The sequence below is a fragment of the Diachasmimorpha longicaudata genome, chromosome 6, assembly GCF_034640455.1.
Source record: "Diachasmimorpha longicaudata isolate KC_UGA_2023 chromosome 6, iyDiaLong2, whole genome shotgun sequence".
NCBI classification, from domain to species: Eukaryota; Metazoa; Arthropoda; class Insecta; order Hymenoptera; family Braconidae; genus Diachasmimorpha; species Diachasmimorpha longicaudata.
Window position 1 is genome coordinate 8,191,219 of NC_087230.1, and position 23,211 is coordinate 8,214,429.

Sequence of the window (23,211 nt, forward strand, 5' to 3'; positions counted from 1 at the left end):
TACATTTCATTAATTACATTCAAAGGATTTCTCACTAATTGCCAGTAACAGTGATATTATCTTTTAAACTTCTGTATCAAACTGTGAAAGATATTTAACTATTTTTACATTCTTAATTTCACTTGAATTAAAACAAATAGGCTGAAGTTCTGTTCCAAAAAAATGATTTTTGTAAATTTTCCGGGCACTGAACTTCCTCAAAAACGAAGGAAAAATTTGATTCTCGTTGTTCAACAAATCTCGCTCTCCCCAATATTTACACCGTGAAATTATTTTTTTTTAGAACTCAAGAACACCCTCGAGACCCACGTAACGGAGATTAGAACCCAATTTGAAAGCAAATGCAGCTTGCAATGAGCCATCCAGACGCGTCAATTGCCAGTGACAGCTGATTGTCACTGGTCCGGGAGCTTCCCGGGAAGCTGCCGAGGGAACACAGTACGAGTATAGTCAGACAACACACTGGAATAGTCAATGCGCGGGATAAGAAGAGGAGAAAAAACAACATCAGCTGCAGATGGAGGCGAAGGAAAAAAGAAAAAGGAGAACAAGTGGAATGCAGTCATCGTCCAAATAGTCGAGTCACAGCACGAACGGAGCACTGCGCCCTCTGACGGAAGGGGGAATAGCGGTGAGTTCACCGGAAGCGTTCGGGTGCTTTTCCAAATAAAAATATCGACCAACGGAATACTAAAGAGAAAGGAGGAAGAGGTGGGAATCGATTGTACGGATTCGTGTCACGCATTCTTCCATAGACTTGAGGGCTCATCCTTGGAAATACCAGCGGGACCCGTAGCACGGGGATGGCAAGGGGTGAAGATCCAAGAAAATGGAAGTTGACTCGAGAAACGACATTTTTTTGAAATCGGAGAAAGAACACCACTCAAGTCTGATCGACCCGCCAATATCTTTAAAGTAGGTGCATTATTCGTGGAGAAATTTTCTACCAAGCTCAGAACATTTTCACATCAAAGTTTCACGACAGCGGGTAACAGAGAGTGGAATAGAAAAAAAACTATATATCCGGGTAAAGGAGAAAAACGAAACATGTAGAAAGAATAGAATTGAAGAGACATGAAGAACCCTCAAGGACATTTGCAAATTACTAGTTCAATCACTCGATGAGAACGTCTATCCATTGATGAAGCATTCCATTGTTCCAGGGTTGAATGAATGCTGCCTACTTTCTCTTTATTCCTCCTGGTATATTACTCCAGCATCTCTCCACCATGGGCCACTCATACTTTAAACATTGTTCTAGAATCTCCGAGGTGCCAAGTGAATAAGTTTCAGGAAGTGGAGGGCCCCGAGAGTCTCACTGAATCGGTAAAATTCTCCCCCTCTTTTTGGCACTTCATACCTAACTCAAATGAAAAGGAATGTGATTTAATTAAGTAAAAGCTTGTGAAAAGGGCCTGAATCAACCAACAATCGACAAAACACCCGGGACAATGACTGTATTTTTGTTCTTCATCGAACAGCTTGAGGAAGTGAGAAGAGATGACAACAGTTGATATAATAATAAATTAATAACAAAAAAACAACAAAAGAAGTATATAGTCCTTAAGTTTATAGTGAATTACGGATAGAAAACTACCGATAGCGGAGTTATGTAGTTGTTGAACCGTGCGACGGCTGTTTGAATAATAACGATTAAAAAAAAATAAATGAAAAAAAATTAGCATTAATTAAAACAAAAACAAACAGGAAGAATTAACCAAAAAAAATGAGGAATAACACGTAGTTAGAGACATAGGGCCAGGGGGACGAGAGCCTTGTGTGTGTTGCGTGAGTGCTGTATGTTTTTTGAGGATGCATTGACATTAAAAAATCAATTAAATTATTTATTTTGCGTGATTATCAAGTGCGAGTATGTTTTTGAGAGAATCGAGGAATTCGGAACCGACAATTCACGATGAAAAAAAATATCCACGTGAACTGAACTTGATCTCTGTCTCGTATTTACAGTGATAACTCCAATAATCAGAGGAGTGAATGTTGCGTTGACATTTGTTAAAGTTATAAAAAAAAATAGTTGGATGTTGAATTGCGCGACATTTGAGTCCTCGTAATTGGAAATGAAAGAATTGACAGAAGAAATGAAAAAGGTAAATTGGAGGCACCGATCAACGTGCAAGTGATGCATGCCTTATATATCTACAATATAATACATAACTATAATTAAAAGACAAAAAAATTACATGCGATATAATGCGTCGAACGTTCTGCCTGCCAGAAAGAGAGTTTTCTTTGACGCTTGGATGAGGAATATGAGGGAGACCGAACGAGAGCGAGAGAGAGAGAGAAAACAATGAAAACATTTTAAACTGAGTAAAAATCTGAAAGAAAGTAAGAATGAATAGAGAGATTGAGTGTAACGATGCAATGCGAATAAGCATTAAGTTTTAAAAATATGTCATACCATTTTTGTATGAACGATTGAGAAGTAAAAAAAATGTATTTTTTTAATTTCAACGCTGTTTTGCAACGTTGTTCAAACTTTCGCGGAATTAAAAGAAGAAAAATACCAACCAAGAAGATGAAAAATCATTGGTCCTTTTCGATCCTAATTTCACAATGGGATTTTTCAACCCCTCTTGACCACTTCGTATTTCAGACCGTCTCATTATTTATCCGCTAGACACTTTATTTCACCCGTTCTGAGAGCGGCTCTCTCGCGTTTGGACGGACCACCATCCTCGAATTGTGTCCTTCTGTCGTTGGTAAAATTTGACGAAAAACGAATCCCTCTCCCTCCACCCCTCGTTTTGTCATTGAATTTTTTATTTTTGTAAAACCATCTCTGTGTGTCTCTCCATGTTGACGATAAATCTCAATGTTGCATGTATACGTGTAAAACTTATAAATGCTTGTCTGTCTATGTCGCTCTGCTGGCTCGTGTCCTCTCTTGATCGCCCACAGGTGCCTCCTGCCCCGATGCAGAAATTCCCTCAACCCCTCAGTCTCTTGTCAATTTATTTTTTTTTCACCCGCCTCAACGAGTCATTTCCCCCGTGTGCACTCGCAAATACGTGAACGAAGAATGAAAGGGCAAATCGTATATATCCACATAAACGTCTTCACACACATCTATATATTTTTTCATCATCCCCACCACCCACTTACAACGACACAAGAACATATATTTTTTTATGATCGACATTCACACAGAGTTATAAAAAGAATGTTCTCGGTAAGGTGATGTTAACCAGGTGAAATGACTCTTCATTGAGTGAATGTGTGTGTGAGGGGCACGGGGTACCGGACACAAATGTCCTCTTTATCTTTATCCTCTCTTCCTCGGATACTTAAAAATTTTATCTCATGAATTTTTCTACGGTAAAACGTGTCAATTTTCACTCAATATCTCCCATCCTACGTTGACATTCCCGTCCTATCTGTGAACTAAATGAATATCTCTTCTCTCAACCTGACAGTGAAGTATAACGAAAAATTATGAAAATATGAAATCCTTCTGATAAATCCCGCGAATCAAATCCAATGCGATATTACTCAAAGTCAATTACTCAATTAAACCAAAAGAATACTAAAGCAGAGCAAATATTATGAAGAATTATAACCCAAAGATGTATATTTAATTAGAGGAGCGATCTCAATGATTTTTTTTTCTCAATTATAACGAATATGAATCGATCTACTGTAATTTATTCACAATATCGCAGAATCCCCAGGTGATTCTGCCACATTTATCTTTACTCTCCTTCTCCGAGAAAATCCTCGCAATGAATAAACAGAGAAACAAATAACGAAAATATACCGAATGAATATTATTCTTCGACATTCAAATAAACATATTCTTAGCAAATCTTTTCCTCTCTTGTTGGCACCTTCGATGTTTCTACGTGCATGTGTGTATCTATTTCAATCATGTCGTTAAATTCCAACGAGAATTCGATAATAAAAGTATTGAACAGCCGTTGGAATTTAATCAAGTGAGTCTATAGCTAAGCGGTAGAGATTAATATCGTCCATGTCTACGTTGTGTGCAGCGCTGCATACATCCGTACTCAAAACTATTAAAAAAACGATTAAAAAAAAGGAACAAAAAACAATAAATACAGTTTGTGTCTACTTAATCTTCGTCTTGCATAGAACAATACCGAAACCAATGAGGATTGCGATGTTGCTATTACGCTCATTGTTATAACGCTGGGTAATGCCGTATGTCGTTGTTGTTTCTCGATATTCAATAAAGATGATAATGGATTGGTGGTGGCGGTGGGCGGAATGTTAGCATTAATACTGGAAATGTTACTGTCTAATAAATATGCAAAAATGATGTGGGCAATGTTTGCACCTTCGACTACGTGGAGAAAAAAAAATTATTAACGAAAAATTGAATCCAACGATTTTCATTTAATTGAGATAAAAATTTTCAACGAATGCACCGACAATTTGGCGGGAAAAAAATGTTTGCCACGATTTATAAAATTCCTCCAATGATGAAAAGATAATAATTTTTAAAGCTGTCATAAATTTTTTTTTCTCCAAGTGTAATCAACTTTTATATCGCGCACGCTTTTATCGGTCTCCCAGAAACTACCATGAGAAATTCACATGAATGCCACGATTCGAGAATCGATAGCCCGTTCAAACGATCGCCGCGGCTTAATTCAATTGGAATTAATTTAATTTCAATGAGTGGACATAAAGAAATCAATTTCCTCGAATCCATTGATGTTCCTTCTTTAAAAGTGGTTGTGCGACACCGTTGACCGCGTGATTGTTGATTATATGATAAATTTTTCTCCCCAACATCAACGAGAATTCCGTGATTCAATGGTTTCTCTACCCATACCATCTTTATATTTAACTTCTGTAATACACCAATTTACAGTCCCTCTTACTTGATTAAATAAATAAATAATATTAAATACCAAAAAAAAACGCCACCCTATGGCCTAATCAGGCAATGTGGCACGTGATATCAGAAAAAAATTTTAATAAACTAAAGATAAAATTAACTTACGCGTTATTCGATTCGTGTTTCGTAGGTTCACCGGAGAATAATTGATGGGAAAAAAACGTCTAGGATGATATGTTCATAACTGTCACTCCTGTCAACTCAAAAAGGCACTCTTCGTTTAAAGTTTTCGCCCTTTGGAGTTGCGAAACGAGTGTTGCGACAAATACCGATTGAACTAATAAAAGAAAACTACAAATAATTTGACAGATGACAAACTTTTAGAACAAGAGACACTAAAAAAAATAACTTAATGTTTCAAAGTCGCCGAAAGAACTGAGAAATTTTCTATGTACATAAATCTTAAAAAATGAATTTTTCCAAATTAACCGGATGGAGAATTACTGAGTGGAGCGTATAATGATTATGAAGCAATTTTTGTTAGATGAAAAATAAAGTTAATAAATAAATAAAAATAATCAATAAACTGCTGATAAAAAAACTACCAGACTTTTTATCATCAATTTCAGAATTTTGGCCCTAAAAATTTCTCAAAAAATTCTGAAATCGACCAGATAAAATCGCAGCGGCATAAGAATAACGGTATACCGATAATACCGCAATAAAAAAACCATGTATGACTATTCAGAGACAACGACACAACGCATTATAAAGTAATAATAATCTTAAACCTTATTGAGCATTATCTCCTACGTTTACGAGATAACAAAACAAAAAAAAAAGTTATTATTACGTTGATGAATGATTATTATTCGTACTATAAATAAACTATAATAATGTAGCTGAGTGAGTTAGCTGATAAGATCAGAATAATATGAAGTAAAAAAACAGCAGAAGAAACAAAATAACAATTAACGAAAACCGATAAAAATTAAACCATGAAATTTAGGCTTTAGCTTTGTACGTGAGAGTATGACGTAGTGAAGCGATGCGAAGAGTGAAAATGGAGTGCAGATTTGATGAGAATTCACAATAACAAAAGTTTCAAAAATATTACTGAATAGTTTCGAGTGCAACATCTCATCCTCGAGCGAACTTGTGCGATTTTTAGGGCGTCCACAGCCAGAGAAACATTTAAACAGCTCTCGAACTGGAAGAGAATAAATAAAGAAAACATAACTGAATGAGGTATAATACTGTTGATACTTATTTATTACAACTGTGAGTCTGTTATGAGAAAAAAAAATGAAACCCCAGAGAATGTTCAATCAATCCGCAGACGATTCCCTCAGCCCCTGGGAGGTATTGAAAAATTCATAAGAATATACGTTGTATTATTGCATCTCTGGACGACCTCCTTCAATATCTGGCGGATCCCAGCATCAAGATACAGAGATTAGGTTCGTAAAAAGCCGGGAATGAGATATGATAACTGGAATGAGAGAGAAAACAGATTGTAATAAAACTAAGATGTGAGTCTCAAAAAAATCGCACGGAACTTGCTCAGGAATCTCCAGCATCGAGATGAATAAAAAAAATAAATAAATAAATCAACAACCGTGATAAAGAGACGAATCTAAGTGGATACAAAAACCCAAAAAAAAACGTAAAATCGATTTGGAAAATTGAGAAAACCCTTGTATAAAGTAGAGTGCTTAGCGGCTAAAAAACACAGGAACAAAAGCGAGTTTGTTGTTGAATATAATATTATGTAAACCTTTAAATGAGAATACAAGAAGTGACGATGATGATAATATTATTGTTGTTAGATATATATATATATAAATATACATATTATATATATATATTGATATAAAAATGAAGTAAATTAAATTGTAAGAAAAAAAATGACTACAATACACTCTCCAACACTCAACTCCACACCCATATTAAACACCACAGTAATCCCTCACGGTGAACACGGTTTTTTCGTAGAAGGTGTTATCACCGGCTCTTAGAAGGGTTTATTGTCCCCATCCGGACAGGCCCCTCAATTGTCACGGAGTCAAGACAATGATCTTCATTACAAAATGCAAACGAAGAAGTGAAATAACAAATATCTCCAATAACACATGTGAATGCAGAACAATTGACTCGGGGTCTGGGTCGAATCGTTATAGTTCTTATCACTAATTCATAGAATTCCGAAGAAAAAATTGGAAAAGCATAAATAAAGCCGAGATTAAAGAAGTATGCATTTATGTTATTTAGTTCTAAATCATTGAAGGTCAGAAAAAAAAAATAAAAAATCAATGATGTTACCGATATCGAGTTTTTTCATTATTTATTTCCCCCCTGATTGGCAACAATTTTTTTTAGCCGCTCTACAAAAATCATAAAACAAATAAATTCGAATAGTGGGACACTTGACATGTGCATTTCACACGGGTCATACTGACAATTAAAAAAATGCAGACGTCTGTCATTCTCAGGCTCGCAACCTCGTTACCACCAGCAGCTTTACGCAATCTTATTTGGAGCGTCAATTTCAAAATCGGTCTGGAATTCATCGAAATGATAAACACGAAATACCGAGTGCAGTGCAAGCTTTAATGCACACTGGGAGGATTTTTTTTCTGACGATTGGGGAGAATACAGTATCAGTCGACAATCGAGAAGCACTGAAGACGGTTGCACTTAAGTTTTCTCGAAACATTTACCAAACTCTCTTTAGAAAATTTTATTTGTATCGTGCACTTTACTTCAACCGGGTCGTTATGCCAGACAAATCGTGAGCCAGGCACTCAACCCTATTCCCCTTTGCTGTCGAGAGTAGTTTCTGTAGACATTTGCGGAAGAGTAGAATAAAAGAAAATTGAAAGTTGTAAAAAAAAATCACGAAAAATGACCGCTGCTACTGCAGCCACATGGCTCACCCTGGCCCTCGTGGTGGAAGGCCTACTCGGTGAAGAAGTGATCCTCAGCGTAAACACTAAAAAACCATTGGCAATCACCAGCGAAAAGTTTCTCAGCTTCACCCTGGATCCCACTGACATTCTCACGAGCAATTTTATCACGTAAGTTTCTGACGAGATTCGACAAATTTTTTATGCACGCGAGAGAGAACATCAAATTCTGAGTTACTGGGTGAACATAGTTGTCGAGGAGCTCACGGAAAAGAATGATAAGATTGGATTTTTTACCGAATTTTTATGCCACCACTTTCTTCTATCGACGTACAATTTTTACTGTGTTCAACAGTAAATTTTAGAGCTCATGCTGATACAATGATTTATTCATCTCAGGAGGTTCCTTAACTATTAGAAATTTTTCCGAGAGTTGAAAAAATTTTAATTACATGAAAATCCTTCTGGATCGCAAACGTAAACACTGAAAGGCTAAGGATTTTCTTTTTAGAAGTACGCCTTCATTATGAAATATCAGAGCAATTTGTTAAAAATCAGAAAAACAAGTTCGCAAATTACTTCAAGTGGTTTTTAAATTAAATTTTTTTGGAATGGAAACGAAAACAAATAAATGTTTTAATTACATTTATTCAGTGAACTTTTAATCTCTGAATCTTCAAGTAAATCCATTTATTAATTACAACAAAGCCTGTCTATCACTGCGGCGAACATGGCCCCCATTAAATTTTCTCATATTAAAAATTGCAATGGTCTCGCAGTAAAAAATGATTGTACACTTGTTCCGCGCACCAACTGAATTCTCAACATTTTCACAGAGACAATCCCGAGAGGTGTGTAAACATGGCGAGAGCTTTATCACCAGCATATGTACGTATAGCTGGTCCGAGAAGTAATTCATACACTTTTGCTAGAGCCCACACGATGCAAGAGGAGGATCCCAGTTTTATTTTTACAGGCAAGTTAATAAAAACAATTTATGTGGTCCTAAATGATAATTCATATGACGTGGCCTCAGCAAGACGAGAAATCTCCCGTTATTAGGGTCATTGCTGTGTTTTTATGGCGAAAAGAATGTTAGTGTTTAAAACGTTATTTCTTCAAGACATATCGTTAATTAAAGACCAACTCTTCTTCATTTTCAGCCAAAACCCTTTCTACACTCGATGCAACTTCCTCCTCATAATGTTTTCCTCAATTAACAGATATAAAAAATTTAGATAAATAAATTTGCCAGAATTTGTTTTAATGCAAAAAATAAATTCACTTCTACTAAATCATTCACAGTCACAGAAATCGAGCCCCGAGATTCCGAAGACGTCGGGTCCTCTCACTCTTAATCAATATTGAATTCCTAAATGTGACAATTTCCTATTTATCAAATGTCAAATTTTCCATATTCGCACTTTGTGAATTCGAATAGCCGTAATCCAATGTACCCTGGTATTATTATTCTGTTTCCGTACACAGTTGCCTTGTTCCCTAGCGAATGAAATATCCCGAGTATTCGTGACAATGCACAATAACTCAAACCATCAATATTCCGAAAATTCAAGTGACTCAATAATGAAAATAATTTAATTGGAATGACAGAGACACAGTGGAATACCTTGAATTGGTGGACGATGAATTCGGGTTTAGATATGGTCGCCGCAGTAGCACCTCAGCAACATTCCGAGGTGGCCAGTGCAGCCACGAGAGATGCAGTTTGGGATTCCCGAAACGTACTGGATCTCATTTCATTTAGCGATCATATGGGCTACAACATCAGCTGGCAACTCGGATACGGTAATTAATTGATCCTCAGGAATTTACCCCCAGCAATTGTTCATCGAAACCAATTATAGGATGAGGAAAATGTAATACTGTTGGTGCTTCTAGAATGCCAGACGAGATGTGACATTAGTGGGGGAGATTTAGGCAAGGACGTGATGAGACTGCGAAGTATGCTGGAGGCATTTCCGAGGTTTGCTAGGAGTATCATTGTAGGGCCGGATGTTGTCACATTTAAAACTAGATTGCAGCAATTGTACCTACAAGAGTATTTGAATGCTGGTGCAGGAGGACTCTCGGCAATTACATGGCATCCGTAAGTCACGGATATTAAACCTTGAACTCACTTTTGTACAATTTTTCGGTCTCAAGGGTACCTCCAGTGAGACTCTCCTCCGGTGACATTCCTTTGCGCCATTGTAATGAGCACTATTCCTGAACTCCTTAATCATGAAACCCGACTCCACTTCTTTGATGATATTTTCCTAATTTTGCCCTGAATATTCACGGTTCGGTTGAATATTCAAACTAGTTTGAAAATCTTCATCTTGTGAATTTTTTGAGATCTCTAGAAAGTTCCAGAAAAACGATTACAAAGAAGGTAAAATAAAACTCATGCTAATGATACTATTTCTTCGAAGATTTAACTTTGAACCCCTCCTTCATACAGTCCTTTGGTCTCACAGTGCACCCGAGAGATTCTCCTCCCGACACAATTTCTCGTCGTACCATTGTAATGAGCGAAATTCCTGATCCCCTCAATCATAAAACCCTATTTCATATTTCTTCGAACGCCACTTTCCCAGGGACTTTGCCAGCATCAGCCTGGATCCCGCTGGAGTTTCCATGCACCATGATAATTTAGCTGTGGACAAGGACCTCCTGTATCGAGTAATAGGACGTACCATGTCAAAGAAACCCCTCTGGCTCGGTAATTAATGCCTCCATTATCCACACCAGTGTTCCCTCACATACCTCCTAAAGTAACAATTTATTATAAATCCAGCTGAATCGAAACCGGAGAAATGCAAGAAACAATTTCTGGGAGCTCTAGTTTGGACCCGTCGTTTGGGGAATTCCGCGAAACTTGGTGCACAAGTTTTGATGAGGCAACCTCAAGAATCGAATCTCTTCGAAGCAACTCCCGTGAGTCATACCTATACACTAGCCTCCTTAAACTCAACTACAGTCGTATTGGGATAACTTTAATCCTTCCTAATTTTCCGCAGGACTACTGGGTATCAGTTCTCTACAAAACTCTGGTAGGTCGTCAAGTACTTGATACAAAAATAGCAACGGGTAACCGCACCCACCTCCACTTCTATTGTCAGTGTACAAGACCCTCGTCAAAGTACGAAAAGGGTTCACTTACTGTTTTTGGCATCAACCTGACGCCCATCAAACTCGCTGTTAGTTTGAAAGGTCTCAAGATCAAAACCCTGCACAAGTATATTCTATTGCCAGGCCTCGATGTGGAAAACCGAATGTTTTCCGAGTGAGTGCATCCTTTGTAAACTCTCTCTAGCCCTTTTTTTGCACTCCACCGTACCAGCGATACTCATGAAAGGTTGTTTTAGGACTGTACTGTTGAACAACGAGCCGTTGAAACTTCAAAATGGAAAGGATATGCCGGAAATTAATCCAGTAGTTGCTACCAGCCCAAAAGGACTCTCCATGAAGTTGCCCTCCGGGGGAATAGGTTTCTGGGTTATACCTGATTTGAAGGTACACTTGTCTATTATTTCTCATTAAGGTTCTTTGAAAAACATTCTACAGTCCTTCAATATAAAAATATCCGGTCCTATCGTCACTGAACCGAAGCTTTTCGTATTTATCGTAATTTTCTCCTCCGTTGAAACGAAATAAACGATTGCTTGCGATACGAAACTGTCATGTTATCGCCGAGTGTTCAATTTTCTCCTCAATTTAATGTTAAAACTTTAAAAGTACCGCTTTAAATTTCATTTGTATTCCAGGTGAAGTTCTGCGAGGGCCACGAGAATGACAACATAGATAAGATGGTGCTGAAGAAGTTGGCGAAACGCTTGGGGGAATTTGAATCCACGGAGGACAACACTAATGAGGATCTGGAATCCGAAGAAATAGCGGATAACTCTGATGAACGTTGGCCATTAATAAGAGCATCCAGAAGACGCTGGAGGAAAAGTCGTTACAGCACCGAGGATGACGAGGCAATGCGATATAAGAAGCTGGACGCGAAGAGGGATTTGCAAAGACTAGAGAAATTGTTGAGATGGCGTGAAAATATGGAAGGAAAACGGCCATTAACATTAAGGGGTAAACCAGCCGTCATTGGCTTCGAGGATAACACCTCCGAGATTAATGATGATGCATCTGCCGAGGAGATACGAACAAAATTGCTGATGTACAAGCGACGTTTAAACGAATACGAAGCGAGAAAAAGAAATTTCCTCAGGTTGAGAGATAAGCAGACACCGGGTGAGATTGATCCATTGGATAATGAAAGAATTGGGGAGGCAATGAGGCTTATCAGTAAGCTGGAAAATGCTGTAAAAAATCTCGATGGCACTCAGAATTCACTCAATGTGGGTAATGAAATCACGGCTGGTCTGAATAGCACAAACGCTGAGGAGCACTTTCTGGACGAATTATTGAAGACGAGGAAGATAAAGAGAACCAGTGTTCCCGAGAAAATTGAGGAACAATTGAACGCAATCTATGAAATGCTGGCGGAAGAGAAGGAACGAAGACAGCGTCAAACTGAAACGAAATTGGTAGAGAATGTGAAGAATGAGACGGTATTAAGAAGCAAAAGGGATGTTGATAAGAAATTTGGTGACGATCCACTTGGACTACGAAAGACTTCGTTCTACACCAGAAGACGAAATCTAAATGAAGAAGTGAAGGAGAGGATATTGGAAAAACTTCGAAGGAGGGGAGAGAAGAAGGATTTTCTTACCATCGATCGGAGAAATCAGGCCAACAGTAATGAGAATAATTTCTACGGTTTTGCTAAGCGAGATCCACTCCCCGGATTCCCCAAGGGCAATGTCTACTTCGTGACTGGGACATCGTCAGAAGAAAAGAGGAATCAGGATTATTATTACATTGATGATAAAGGCCCTTACGAGGGAGGTAGACGAAAGAAGTCGAGGAACACAGGCAGAATGGACCATCAAGAGACTGAGCCCTGGACGGAAGATGATTGTGCAGAGGTCGGTTATATTCCCAAGGAGTTCTTGGAGGTGAGCCCATTAGCCTATCCGATGATCAACGACCAGCCGAAGAAACACGAAGAATTATTCGAGGCTGAAGCACGTGCGGATGATGCACCCAATCACCCAGAGCTGGAGGAAGATGACTCGGTGACAGAGAAAATTCTTCGAGAAAAGCCACGTAATGAGGCGCAGGACAAACAGACGAAGGAAAGAGTTATTCAGAAGTTGAAGGGATACTATGGTGATACAGGATCGCTTGACTCAGAGGAGGATGACATGTTTGCAATGGCGTATGGGAAAACAGGTAGAAACAGTCCTCAGCGTGTGCAAAAGTCTCAAGAACCCCTGATGAAGAATGGTGGGAAAACGTCAGTGCAATCGACTGTGGTTGATGACTTGGGAGCATTGAATCCTCATCGTCCTGTGGTGCCATCAGCAGAGCTCGCCTCGTCCCCCAGGTTCGATCAGGGAAGCCAGAGAGGGAATAAAAGATTCAGACGAGATATCGACTCAGTTCTCGACAGAGAAATGATATTCCAGGATGAAAATAATCTCAAAGACTGTCAATGCCGAGTAATCAGAGGGCTGAGGGACCTGAGCCACCCGAAATGTGAGTTTCGCAGAAGATTTCTGGAGAGAATTCAGGAGAGGAGAGCAAAAAATCTGGCTAAAAGAGAGAGACGTCTACGAAACAGAGAGAGAAACAGAAGAGATATCATTGTAAAAGAGTACGAATCTGACTCTCAGGAGGACTACGAGGACGATCCTGAAGTTGATGAGAGGGTAAAAGCAATCGTGACGGTGGTTGAAAAAATTCCACGAAACGGTGAAGAAGTTTTCGATGACAGTGTTGACTTTGACGAAAATTCGGAATATGATGATGATACTGAGGATATTGCCGATAAACTTTCTAATGACTTTGAACCGTATGTCAGATTAGACAGAGATTCAGCCTCTCCCTCAACTTTTCAATCACAAAGGGCGGTAACTGTACCAACGACTAATCCACCAACGACAACTACCAAGAGAAGATTACAAAACCAGAAAAATGTTAAAAAAACTGCTCGAACACTCGAAAAGAGCTCCAAACGATCTCCAGTCCTTCCTAAATTGTCTGAAAATGTTCCTTCGAAGAATCTTAGGACTAAACCAATCGAGCCAACGAACTCACCCCTTCCAGAAATACAACCTGAAAGGGTTTCTCCACAACCCATTGAAGAAACATCTCCTGAACTTGAGATAAAAGCGACAACATTATCCCCGGTTTTGCAATCAGAAAATGGAAAAATTCTCAAAGAAATAGAAATTGAAGGAACAACAACCGAGAGATCCGCGAATATGAAGCCTGACAGCCTGGAAAAACCGGAGCCAATGAAGAAAAGTATGAGACCAGCCAGGAAAATCCCGTTAAGAAGTAAAATCAAAAGCCTAGACACCCTGAAAGCGGCTGGAGCCCACTCAATAGCCAGATCTCAGGCCCTTGTCGCCATAAAAACTAGTGATCTCAAACGAAAGCTAAAACCCCTAGAATCTCCATCAAAAATCTTAGCAGCAGAAGCAGCAAAGCACCAGGCCCTCCACCAAAAAAGGCTGGAAGAGCTTGAAAAGTTGAAAGAAAAATTGAGAATCAAGCGGAAAAATCTGCAGGATTCAATACAACTCGGTGACTTAGGAAAATCCAGTGACAATATAGCGAAAGTTGTCAAGCGGCGTGAAATTATGCAGCTGTTGAAAGAAGAGCAAGAGCTCCAGAGTATTGTTGACAAAGGAAAATGGGACTACGTGATGCTGTATAAACCAATTGATTATGCTTCACTACCAAAAATGAGCAGTGGAGAACATGAGCCGATGAGTAAATATATTCCTGAGTACACTGAAGTAGTTACACCACTTCACGAAACACGAGAGAGAAGAACTAACCCAGGACCAGCGTCAAATTATCAAAGAAAATCCTCAATTCTGACATATACTGATGAAAACCCTGGTGATACAGAAACTCGTGGTACTCAATTCATCCTCGGAGAAAATTCCTTCGAAGCAACTGCTGAAAGTTTGGAAGATCCCGGGATACACGAGTATCCGATGCTTTTGACAACAAGCGATGAGTTTTCAACTGCCGAACCAGAGGACTTTCTTAACGAGGAAGTGACACCAGACGCCAAAAGCAACCGAGGCGATCGTCGTTCAAGGCTGTCAGCCTCCAAAAATAATGACGAAAAACTAATGACAAATGGAAATACAAGACCTCAATGTACACATGTGAAAGAAGAACGGAGTGAAGCCCTTCCCGAGGAATTAAATACTCCCCTGAACAGTCCCTTGGAGGAGAACCAAGGGAGTCCCAGCAATTTCTCTAGAAATACCAGATACGATGGCTCAAAGTACGTTAGATTAGTAACAGACAAGCTTCCATCTAAAAATGAGAAACAGAATAATAAAGATCTCCATGAAAGTCTCAACGTTGACGAGGCTCTCGACTCGAGTAAACACAAGCTGATGATGGTTCCTTTGAAGAATCAGAAACGCCAGAGAGGGAGACGAGAAGTTGGTAACGCAATCAAAAGGACGGATTCTGAGAATGAAGTCTGGGGTAATGCAATTAAATTGAGCGAGATGGAACAACAGAAATTTGGACATGATTCTCTGGACATTTACACGAGTGTAGACATCTCCAGAATTAAGCCGATAACGATGAAACCTGAGAAAGTCATTCAGGAGGATCCTCTGTCGTCATTAATTGAAGAGGCTATACCCAAAATAGGAGATGTGGTGACTAATGGGCTTGGTAAGGCGCAAAATGTCACCGGGTCCATCGAGAAATTAATCAATGAGTTCGAGGAGACTCAGAATGAAGCTGAATATGTAGACGAGAAAGCCCAGTTTCAAGAGGCGATTAAAAATAACCCGGATGGTCTATTGACTCATGATTTTTTTAGTGAAACTACTCGCAATACCGTTAACTTTTTCAATCTTCTTCGTGGAATGGCTCACACTATAATCACGAATTAATGTATTTTAATGAATACTTTGTAACGACATAACTGTATTTACTATGAATTTACTGTCAATTTTGTAATACCATATTTATTGCCATTCGTACCAGTATAGAATGATCATTTTGTATTGTTTATTGCCAACATGAATGGACAAAGTAGGACGATTAAATATACTATACTTCTGTGTAATTCCATTTGTAAATGTAGACCATGGTCATGATTAATAAATACTAAGTTTTACAAAATTTGTTTTGTTTTCAAGTGTAATTATACACCCGAAATGAATGGAGTAGTCGAAAAGTTAATGAAATGATAATGAGATTTGATCGGTGCAGCAAATTTTGTTGACTAACAAATAATCGACAGACCCGAATCCCCTTCCAAATCGTTATGACGCCATTTGAAGCATCCAAATTTCATAATTAAATGATGATTCACGGTGGAATTGATTTCACTTACCCAGTAGTTACAGACCACGGTGGCAGTATTGGTCAGACAAGCGTTGCGGTCAATTCGGCTCTGGTAGCATAATCATCGATACTATATTTTTGAAAACGAAGTAATTAATTATTGAGGCACAAATGCACCACACTCCGACAACATGAAAGCCTTTGGAATAATTGTTATCTGGATTTGTATCACTGCAATTAAAGAAAAAAATCTGCTAGTAAAAGCAACCGGGTGAGTCGAATATCTTATGGATTAAATAAATTATTTCTTTACGTGAACACATCTGTCAGATTTAGAAGTAGAAAATTATATTCCCTTCAACCCTTATTTTTAGTTTCATTTCTATTAGAAAAAATGAAAATTCATCAATATTCGTTTATGTTGTACGTTAAAAAATAAATATTCTTGTATGTCACACTATAGTATTCAGTTATTTTTCAAACATTTCGAAACATTCTGTTCATCAAGCATAATCTACCGGCTAATGACATACATATCAAATTCCACAGATCAAGTGCGATAAATGACATGCACACTCGAATATTTTATATTCTACTTTCGTTCTCTGGAGATTAAAAAAAATAAAAGGCCCTGAGGATGATGTTTTCTGTTATTAAAATTATTTCTGTCTAATGTAAATGGCTATGACATCGTGCATCGAGACTAAAAAAGTGAATGGCCAATACTAAAAGACCCAAAAAAAAATTCGTCTTTTTTTTGTTAATTCAGGTCATTGCATGCACCCCTCAAACTCCCCACAAAGAAAACGGAAGGACAAAATAAACCAGTTGTTGCACTAGTACCCGTGGACCGAAACACAAATGGAGATAGAAGTAATGAAGTGGACTGGAAATCGATAACTCATCCCGAGCACAAAACGAAACGCTGCAAAAGCCTGACCCCATTACGAAAAGTCAGATTGAGTGCACCACTGAAGAAGGTAAACAATGACGGAACCAAATCACAATCTGGCAATGCGATGGATAAAATTGAGGTCGCCTTTCCAAGTTCAAAGATAAAAAATATATCTCCAAAAACGTGGAAACTGTCCACCTCAACCTACGACGAATTAATAGACTCCAATCCCCTTTCAAGATTCGCGAAGAATATCGATGACTATGATGAGGAAGTCTCCACCGCGCGCAGACCCAGGGAGCCCTTCACCCCTCAAAAAAAGAAAAAATATCTCTGCCTGTGCCTCGACGAAGAGTGCGCCAAAAAGGAGCCTCTGAAGTCCTTCTACTTCGGAAGGAATCAACCGGCACCAAAACTCCTCCAAAACGCAGATTTATACTCTCAAATAGATGCACTGGCTGCTAGTCACCCTCAGGAAGACCTAGAGGAGCACCAACGATTGCCATTAATCTACAGAAAACAAGGGTCACGACGACTAGGGGACAAACGACTGAAGCATAAGAAATGCCAGCCTGTACTGGTGGCATGTGAACCCACCGACAATCCAACCAGGATCCGCCTTCCCCTGCGAGTGCCGTCGAACCGAGGATCGCTACGACTGACTGAAAGACCATTTCACCCTCTTGACCACAATTACCAGGGGCTCTCCTTAGCAGAAAGCAAGCACAACACTCCCTGGGGCTCCCCATACGACATTTACCAACTTCCGCCGCCACCAATGGACAATTCTCAGGGAATGTCTGAGCTGCCTCACCTCGGATCACCTTATGGAGGAATTCACGACCCATGTTCCAACCCCGTTTTCTCCTCTTTGGAGGAGTGCGTTAAATTCTGTGGGCGAAAGGTCTGTTACGCTGCCATGAATTACCTGTCCCTTCCGAAGGATCCGTATCCCTCTGAGTACTATAATCAGCCTGATCACTACCAAACACCAATTCTTGGATCCCCACGTGAATATGGATGCGATAATGACCTGGAGAACTATGGGCGCAGTGGACTCGTTGATTCCAGCACTGATTACGTGATGAGACTTCCCGATGGTGAGGAAAGTTATGGAGACGAGAGTTTCCAAGGTGCAAACAGCAATCAGGAATATTCATCTCTGGATGATGACGAACCATTCGTTGAGAGTTCAAATGACGATTGCTCTGAAGCTCCACCCATGAAAAGTGAAGGAGAATCTGATAAAGCTCCTCAGGAAGACCTGCCACGACTGGGGGGAGCACATAAGATCATTGTTCAACCAGGATTCACTCACAGAACCGGACAGGAGATAAATGACGCTGCTGATGCTGATGGAGATTCGGCACAGACATCATCCTTTGAAAAATACTCCCCTGGAGATCTTAATAATGATATTTCAGACGAGGTGGAGGTAAAAGGGGCCCAAGCTGAAGGTATTGGACTTGAAACAGATGAAACTGTAGAAACCCCACTTCAGGAAACTCCTCAAAACGATCCTGGGGACGTTGATGAAGAGAATTGTACCTACCCTGAAGAATCCACAGAAGATAATCCCAATTCAGGCAATTATGGTAGTCAATTGGGTGTCACTGCTCCATCCGAAACCGCAGGAAATGTCTACGACGCATCAGGAATCACGACTGAAGAAGTCTCCAGTGAGCCTTCGATAATTGGAAAATCATATGAAACTCCTGAAGCCTCAGTGGACTACAGTAATTATCAAAAAGCTGAGGCACCAGTTGATCCTCCAGCACCCGCAATAGGAGCCCCTAAAAATCCCCAACAATTGGTATTTTCTGATTGTCCCCTGGCAGAACCAGCTAGTCCTTCAGCCAACCAACACTTGCAGGATCTTGAAGCACTCACGGGACTGAGTATCGAAGACAGCAAACTCCTTCGAGGAGCGATCTACGAAGCTATAAATCGTGTGGCATCCAACAGAAAACAAGAAATCAAACCAAACAAGGTACCTTCCTCCTGCGACATCATTGGAGCGCCTGAACCAGAGAAAATTCCAGGACTTGGAGACAATGCCCTCTTGAAAAATCTCTTCCACATGCCGGAAGTAAGAAATCTCGTACTGGGTACCGTGAAAGCATTGATTCCACAGCTGACGGGAACATCCAGGGACAGTGGCCTGGGAAAACTGACGGACAGCATCGTCGGCAAATCCCTGAATGTTGTCGTCGGAGAGGAAGATCCCCCCGAGGATTCAGTCGAGCCTTCTCTGGGGCTGGTGAACGAAAACGCAGAGTCAATTCCAGATCAAATCATCAAAATTCTCACCACCTTGATTAATCAACCTGGCGTTGGTCTCGATAACGCCAGATTACCGGGAATTCAGAATATCATAGTGAGAACTTTGGAGGGTGTTCTGCGGCGGTCAAAGAACGTGGTGGACAACGCCATCATCTGGGAGGCTCTGAACGATATTCTGAACCCAAGAGGTCCGGTGGTTGCTCCAACTATTCGGAGACCAACGGCTAAGAATGTCGTACCTCCAAAACCAACATTGCCTCCTCCTGATTTTCGCAAAGATAAAGTGAAAATGAAGCCCCTCGGATTCTTTCCAGTCACCGAACACTACATCGAGAACGGCGAGTGGCGCGAAACTTCAGTCACCATTGGCTACAAAGGGGAATTCCCCAAAGCAATGATACCTGAATACCTCGAAAACGATGTGGAGAACGTGGGCGCAGCCCGGAAAGCCGACGGCGAAGAGGACAATGCACCAATCAAGTATCATTCTCCTCAGGACATTGTGCTACAATATATTAAAAATCACCCTGCAGGTGAGGCCAATGTAGATGCTTCCCATCTGGAGAATGATGCTGACGATTGTGTCTCTGAGGAGCCCATCACTGGAGACCAATCGCAGAATTGTGATGATGTCGCTGACTCTGCGGTACGAGAACCTGGGAGTATTGTAGGGTCTCCAGTATCAAACCCAATATATTTTGGAAAAATAACAGCCCCAAATGCTGGCAGTCTGTCCAGCATCAGTGACCTGGAGGACAGTGACCTTCTCTACATCGGAGATGGGGTGAAACTACCCCTCACTATCAAGAGAACAGCGGACGGTTCTCTGACGTTGATGCTCTCCGAAAAAATCTGCCAAAGTTTTCTCCAGCAAAATTGTCCCTGCTGTGTACCACAGCAGGGTGGACAAGTGAGATACAGCAGACGAGCTGGAGAAGAAGAAAATTCTCGAGAAATAAGGCCAACAACTGTTAATGATAACGAGGCTATTGACAGCCTGATGTCTGAGGAGCCACCGGTGGTAACAATGATGCCAGTTGAGAAATTCGTGGAGAAGTACAACCTGACGTTGAATTCCAAAGACAACGCAATCGTTTCTTCGTGGAGAGACAAAAATTTTAAATTAGGGAAGAGAGAAGAAGAATCGGAATTAAATGATTCAGCAGATGGAGAAGAAGAAACGGATGATACAGCTTCTGAGGAAAGTGATGATGAGGGGAAGGGAACTCGCAGTACCTTCGATAAAGATCAATTCATTCATGACATTCTGTCACTTCAAGATTCACCGGAGAACAATCAGGCAGCCGTGGTAATAAATATGATAGATGACCTTCTAACCCTCCGAAGTGAAGAATCGTCGAGAGAGAAAGGGAAACCGGATGGCTTTGGGTATCAGAAGGACAATCCCTTCTTGAGGAGGATGAAAAAGATTGAAGATGGTCAATCAGAGCACGGAAGGTACAAGTATCAACGAAATCTCGAAGGCACGACTAGGGTAGGGATGGACGTCGCGAAGGATGTTCTCCAGTGGCTGAAAGAATTAATTATTCAGTCAACAACAACGGAAATGAGATAGTCATTCGCGATATTCACTCACCTCATTTTTGTAAGCTTTTGTAAATAAGTGTTTCACTTTCTTCACGATCATGACTCTACTGAAGTTTTTTCTGAAAAAATCATTATAGAACATTAGTTATTTGTTTGGGAATCCAGAAATGTGGAACTTGTAATCATAGAATATTTTTTATACTTCATAAAATATGTACTTTATATTAAATTGTTGTGAATAGTGACGAATGATAATAAATAAATGAATACTCTCTCTCACTATGATCATGTCGCACTCTGAAGTACAGCAAATTCTCAGTTAATTTTTTTATCCAGGGGAAAGTGTGTCATTAGCTCAACCGTTGCTGCAGAACTTCTTGAAGTTTTTCTAGAAAAATCATTATAGAAAATGATTAGTTGATCAACAATCCGGTAATGCAAAGGAACTAGTATAAATTAATGCTTAAACCCAAACTATTGATTTTTAGAAATTATTAAAATTCCTCGGATCAGAAACGAAATGAAAATTTTTTCCGCCTCGAGTTCTCCTAATTTTTATAAATCCTGTCCATGAGTGTTCTCTTTTTTTGTGACCGTGTCTCCCTCCGGAGTCCAACAAATTCTTATCCTACTTTTTTATTCTGAGAAAAGTGCACCATTCGCTCAACTAATGTACAACTTGTTGAAGTAGTTTTTTGTAAATAGACTGTGTACTGTTGCTATTAGATTACTCTTTTATCGAATTGGGTTGATTCGTGAGGGATGGATAATCAATTTTCAGAGATTAGAACAGCTTCACTTTGCTTTACAGGCCAAAAATTTCGCAGGTATCGCGAAAATATGATGTATTACGTATGCATGCAAAAAAATCATTCTTTACGCACTTGTAATACAATAAGCAATTAAATTATTCAGAATAATGAAAAATCAATAATAAATATTTCAAAATATTGACATCTTTCGCATCCACGTGGAGTTCACCTCATTTTCTTGAAGTCGGCAATGTTCATCAGTACGACTTTTTTCTGAAAAAATAATTATAAGAAATTATTTGCCTGTGAGCCTGGAGATTTAAGGACAAGCATAAAATATCCTACGCTTGTAAGCTATACATTCTCTTCCGGATGCTTTTCAATAGTGACGCAAAAATAAAAGCTAAAAAAATTAGTGAAATTCCTAGGTGGGTTCACCTCATTTTTGTAAGCTCTTTAAATGAGCAGTCACTTTCTTCATGATCATGTCTCTCTACGAAGACCAGCCAATCCTCATTTCATTTTTTATCCAGGGAAAAAGTGCCTCATTCGTTCAGCTGATGTTATGGAATTTCTCGACGATGACGGTGGCCATACCGCGCTTTTCTGCAAAAATCATTATAAAAAAATAATTATTTCCTTGTAGACCCGGAAATATGAACGCACAAGCATAAAATATTTTACGCTTTGTAAACTATGTATTCTCTATCGAATTGTTTTGAATAGTGGTTTATAAATAATAAGTTGAAAAAAAAATAACTGAAATTCCTAGAGATTAGAGACCGAAGAGAAACCATTTTCCCTGATCCGCGTCGAGTTCCCAGGTGCTCTAGGACAAGTTTTTCCGAATAATATCTGGAATCTAAGACAGGTTTTCTACTGACTCGTCGTAGCGTGAAACCACATAGAGAGGCTCGATTTACATGCAAGTTATATCGATATTTAGTTGACTAAGGGAGAGGGAGAGAAAATATGAAAAAAAAAGTGAAAGAATAATCCATGAAATTGGTTCACATCCTGCGGAATCCAGCTATGTCCGGCTGAGAAGTCGGTCTTGACGAATGAGAACAGGTATACAAGGCAAACATAAACAAATAAAGGAAATCGAATAGAGATGCGTGATCGAAATTCAAGGGCAACAAGGCAGGAGTGGGAGGGAGCAAAAGGTGAGACAAACATATAAACAAAGCGACAAAGGGCCTTCCCGTTGCATAAAAACATAGTGTAGACGAGCCAAAAGAAATAAGACCTCACTCGGTGTGTATCCAAGCATCCCTGGATGAGTTAACCATCAGGTGGATTCGAGGGACTAAAACCTGTGCCCCATCGTCTCAGAGTCAAGGTGATCGTCTTCTCGTCTACGAGAAACTCATCTCCCCTCTCGTTTTGCTCGCTACATGCTGTTATCTTGGCCCCCTTGAGCCAAGTTTTTTTTTCCACCTCTTGGTCTTTTTCTTTGCCACCTTCTTTTTTTTTATTTCTTCTTCCTCTCTCCATCGTTCCCGTCTGTCCTCAGAAAATACACCTTACTTCAACAACATACACTTTTTTTTTCCATTCAATAAAGCAATATTTTTCTCTTTATTTCTATGAAAATAAAATGTT

General features: G+C 39.6%; 2 protein-coding genes across 7 annotated transcripts in view; both read left to right on the top strand.

Annotated features, from left to right (window-relative positions):
- The window catches only part of LOC135163998 (complexin), a 149,187-nt gene extending 142,037 nt beyond the window's left edge, over positions 1-7,150 (top strand). For all 6 annotated transcript variants that reach the window (XM_064123936.1, XM_064123935.1, XM_064123938.1 and 3 more), the window contains one exon: positions 284-7,150. In XM_064123936.1, the coding sequence (XP_063980006.1) occupies positions 284-357 (74 nt within the window). In that variant the 3' untranslated portion in view covers positions 358-7,150. The remainder of the gene's footprint in view (positions 1-283) is intronic.
- A 303-nt stretch (positions 7,151-7,453) lies between these two features.
- LOC135163969 (uncharacterized) lies at positions 7,454-21,136 on the top strand. The gene is made up of 14 exons (XM_064123876.1): positions 7,454-7,902; positions 8,568-8,707; positions 9,343-9,537; positions 9,631-9,838; positions 10,329-10,453; positions 10,529-10,668; positions 10,752-11,017; positions 11,100-11,247; positions 11,499-15,719; positions 15,981-16,018; positions 16,182-16,277; positions 16,372-16,399; positions 16,592-16,728; positions 16,898-21,136. The coding sequence occupies exons 1-14, from the start codon at positions 7,730-7,732 to the stop codon at positions 20,880-20,882; spliced, it is 9,900 nt and encodes a 3,299-aa protein (XP_063979946.1). The 5' UTR covers positions 7,454-7,729; the 3' UTR covers positions 20,883-21,136.
- The last annotated feature ends 2,075 nt before the right edge of the window (positions 21,137-23,211 follow it).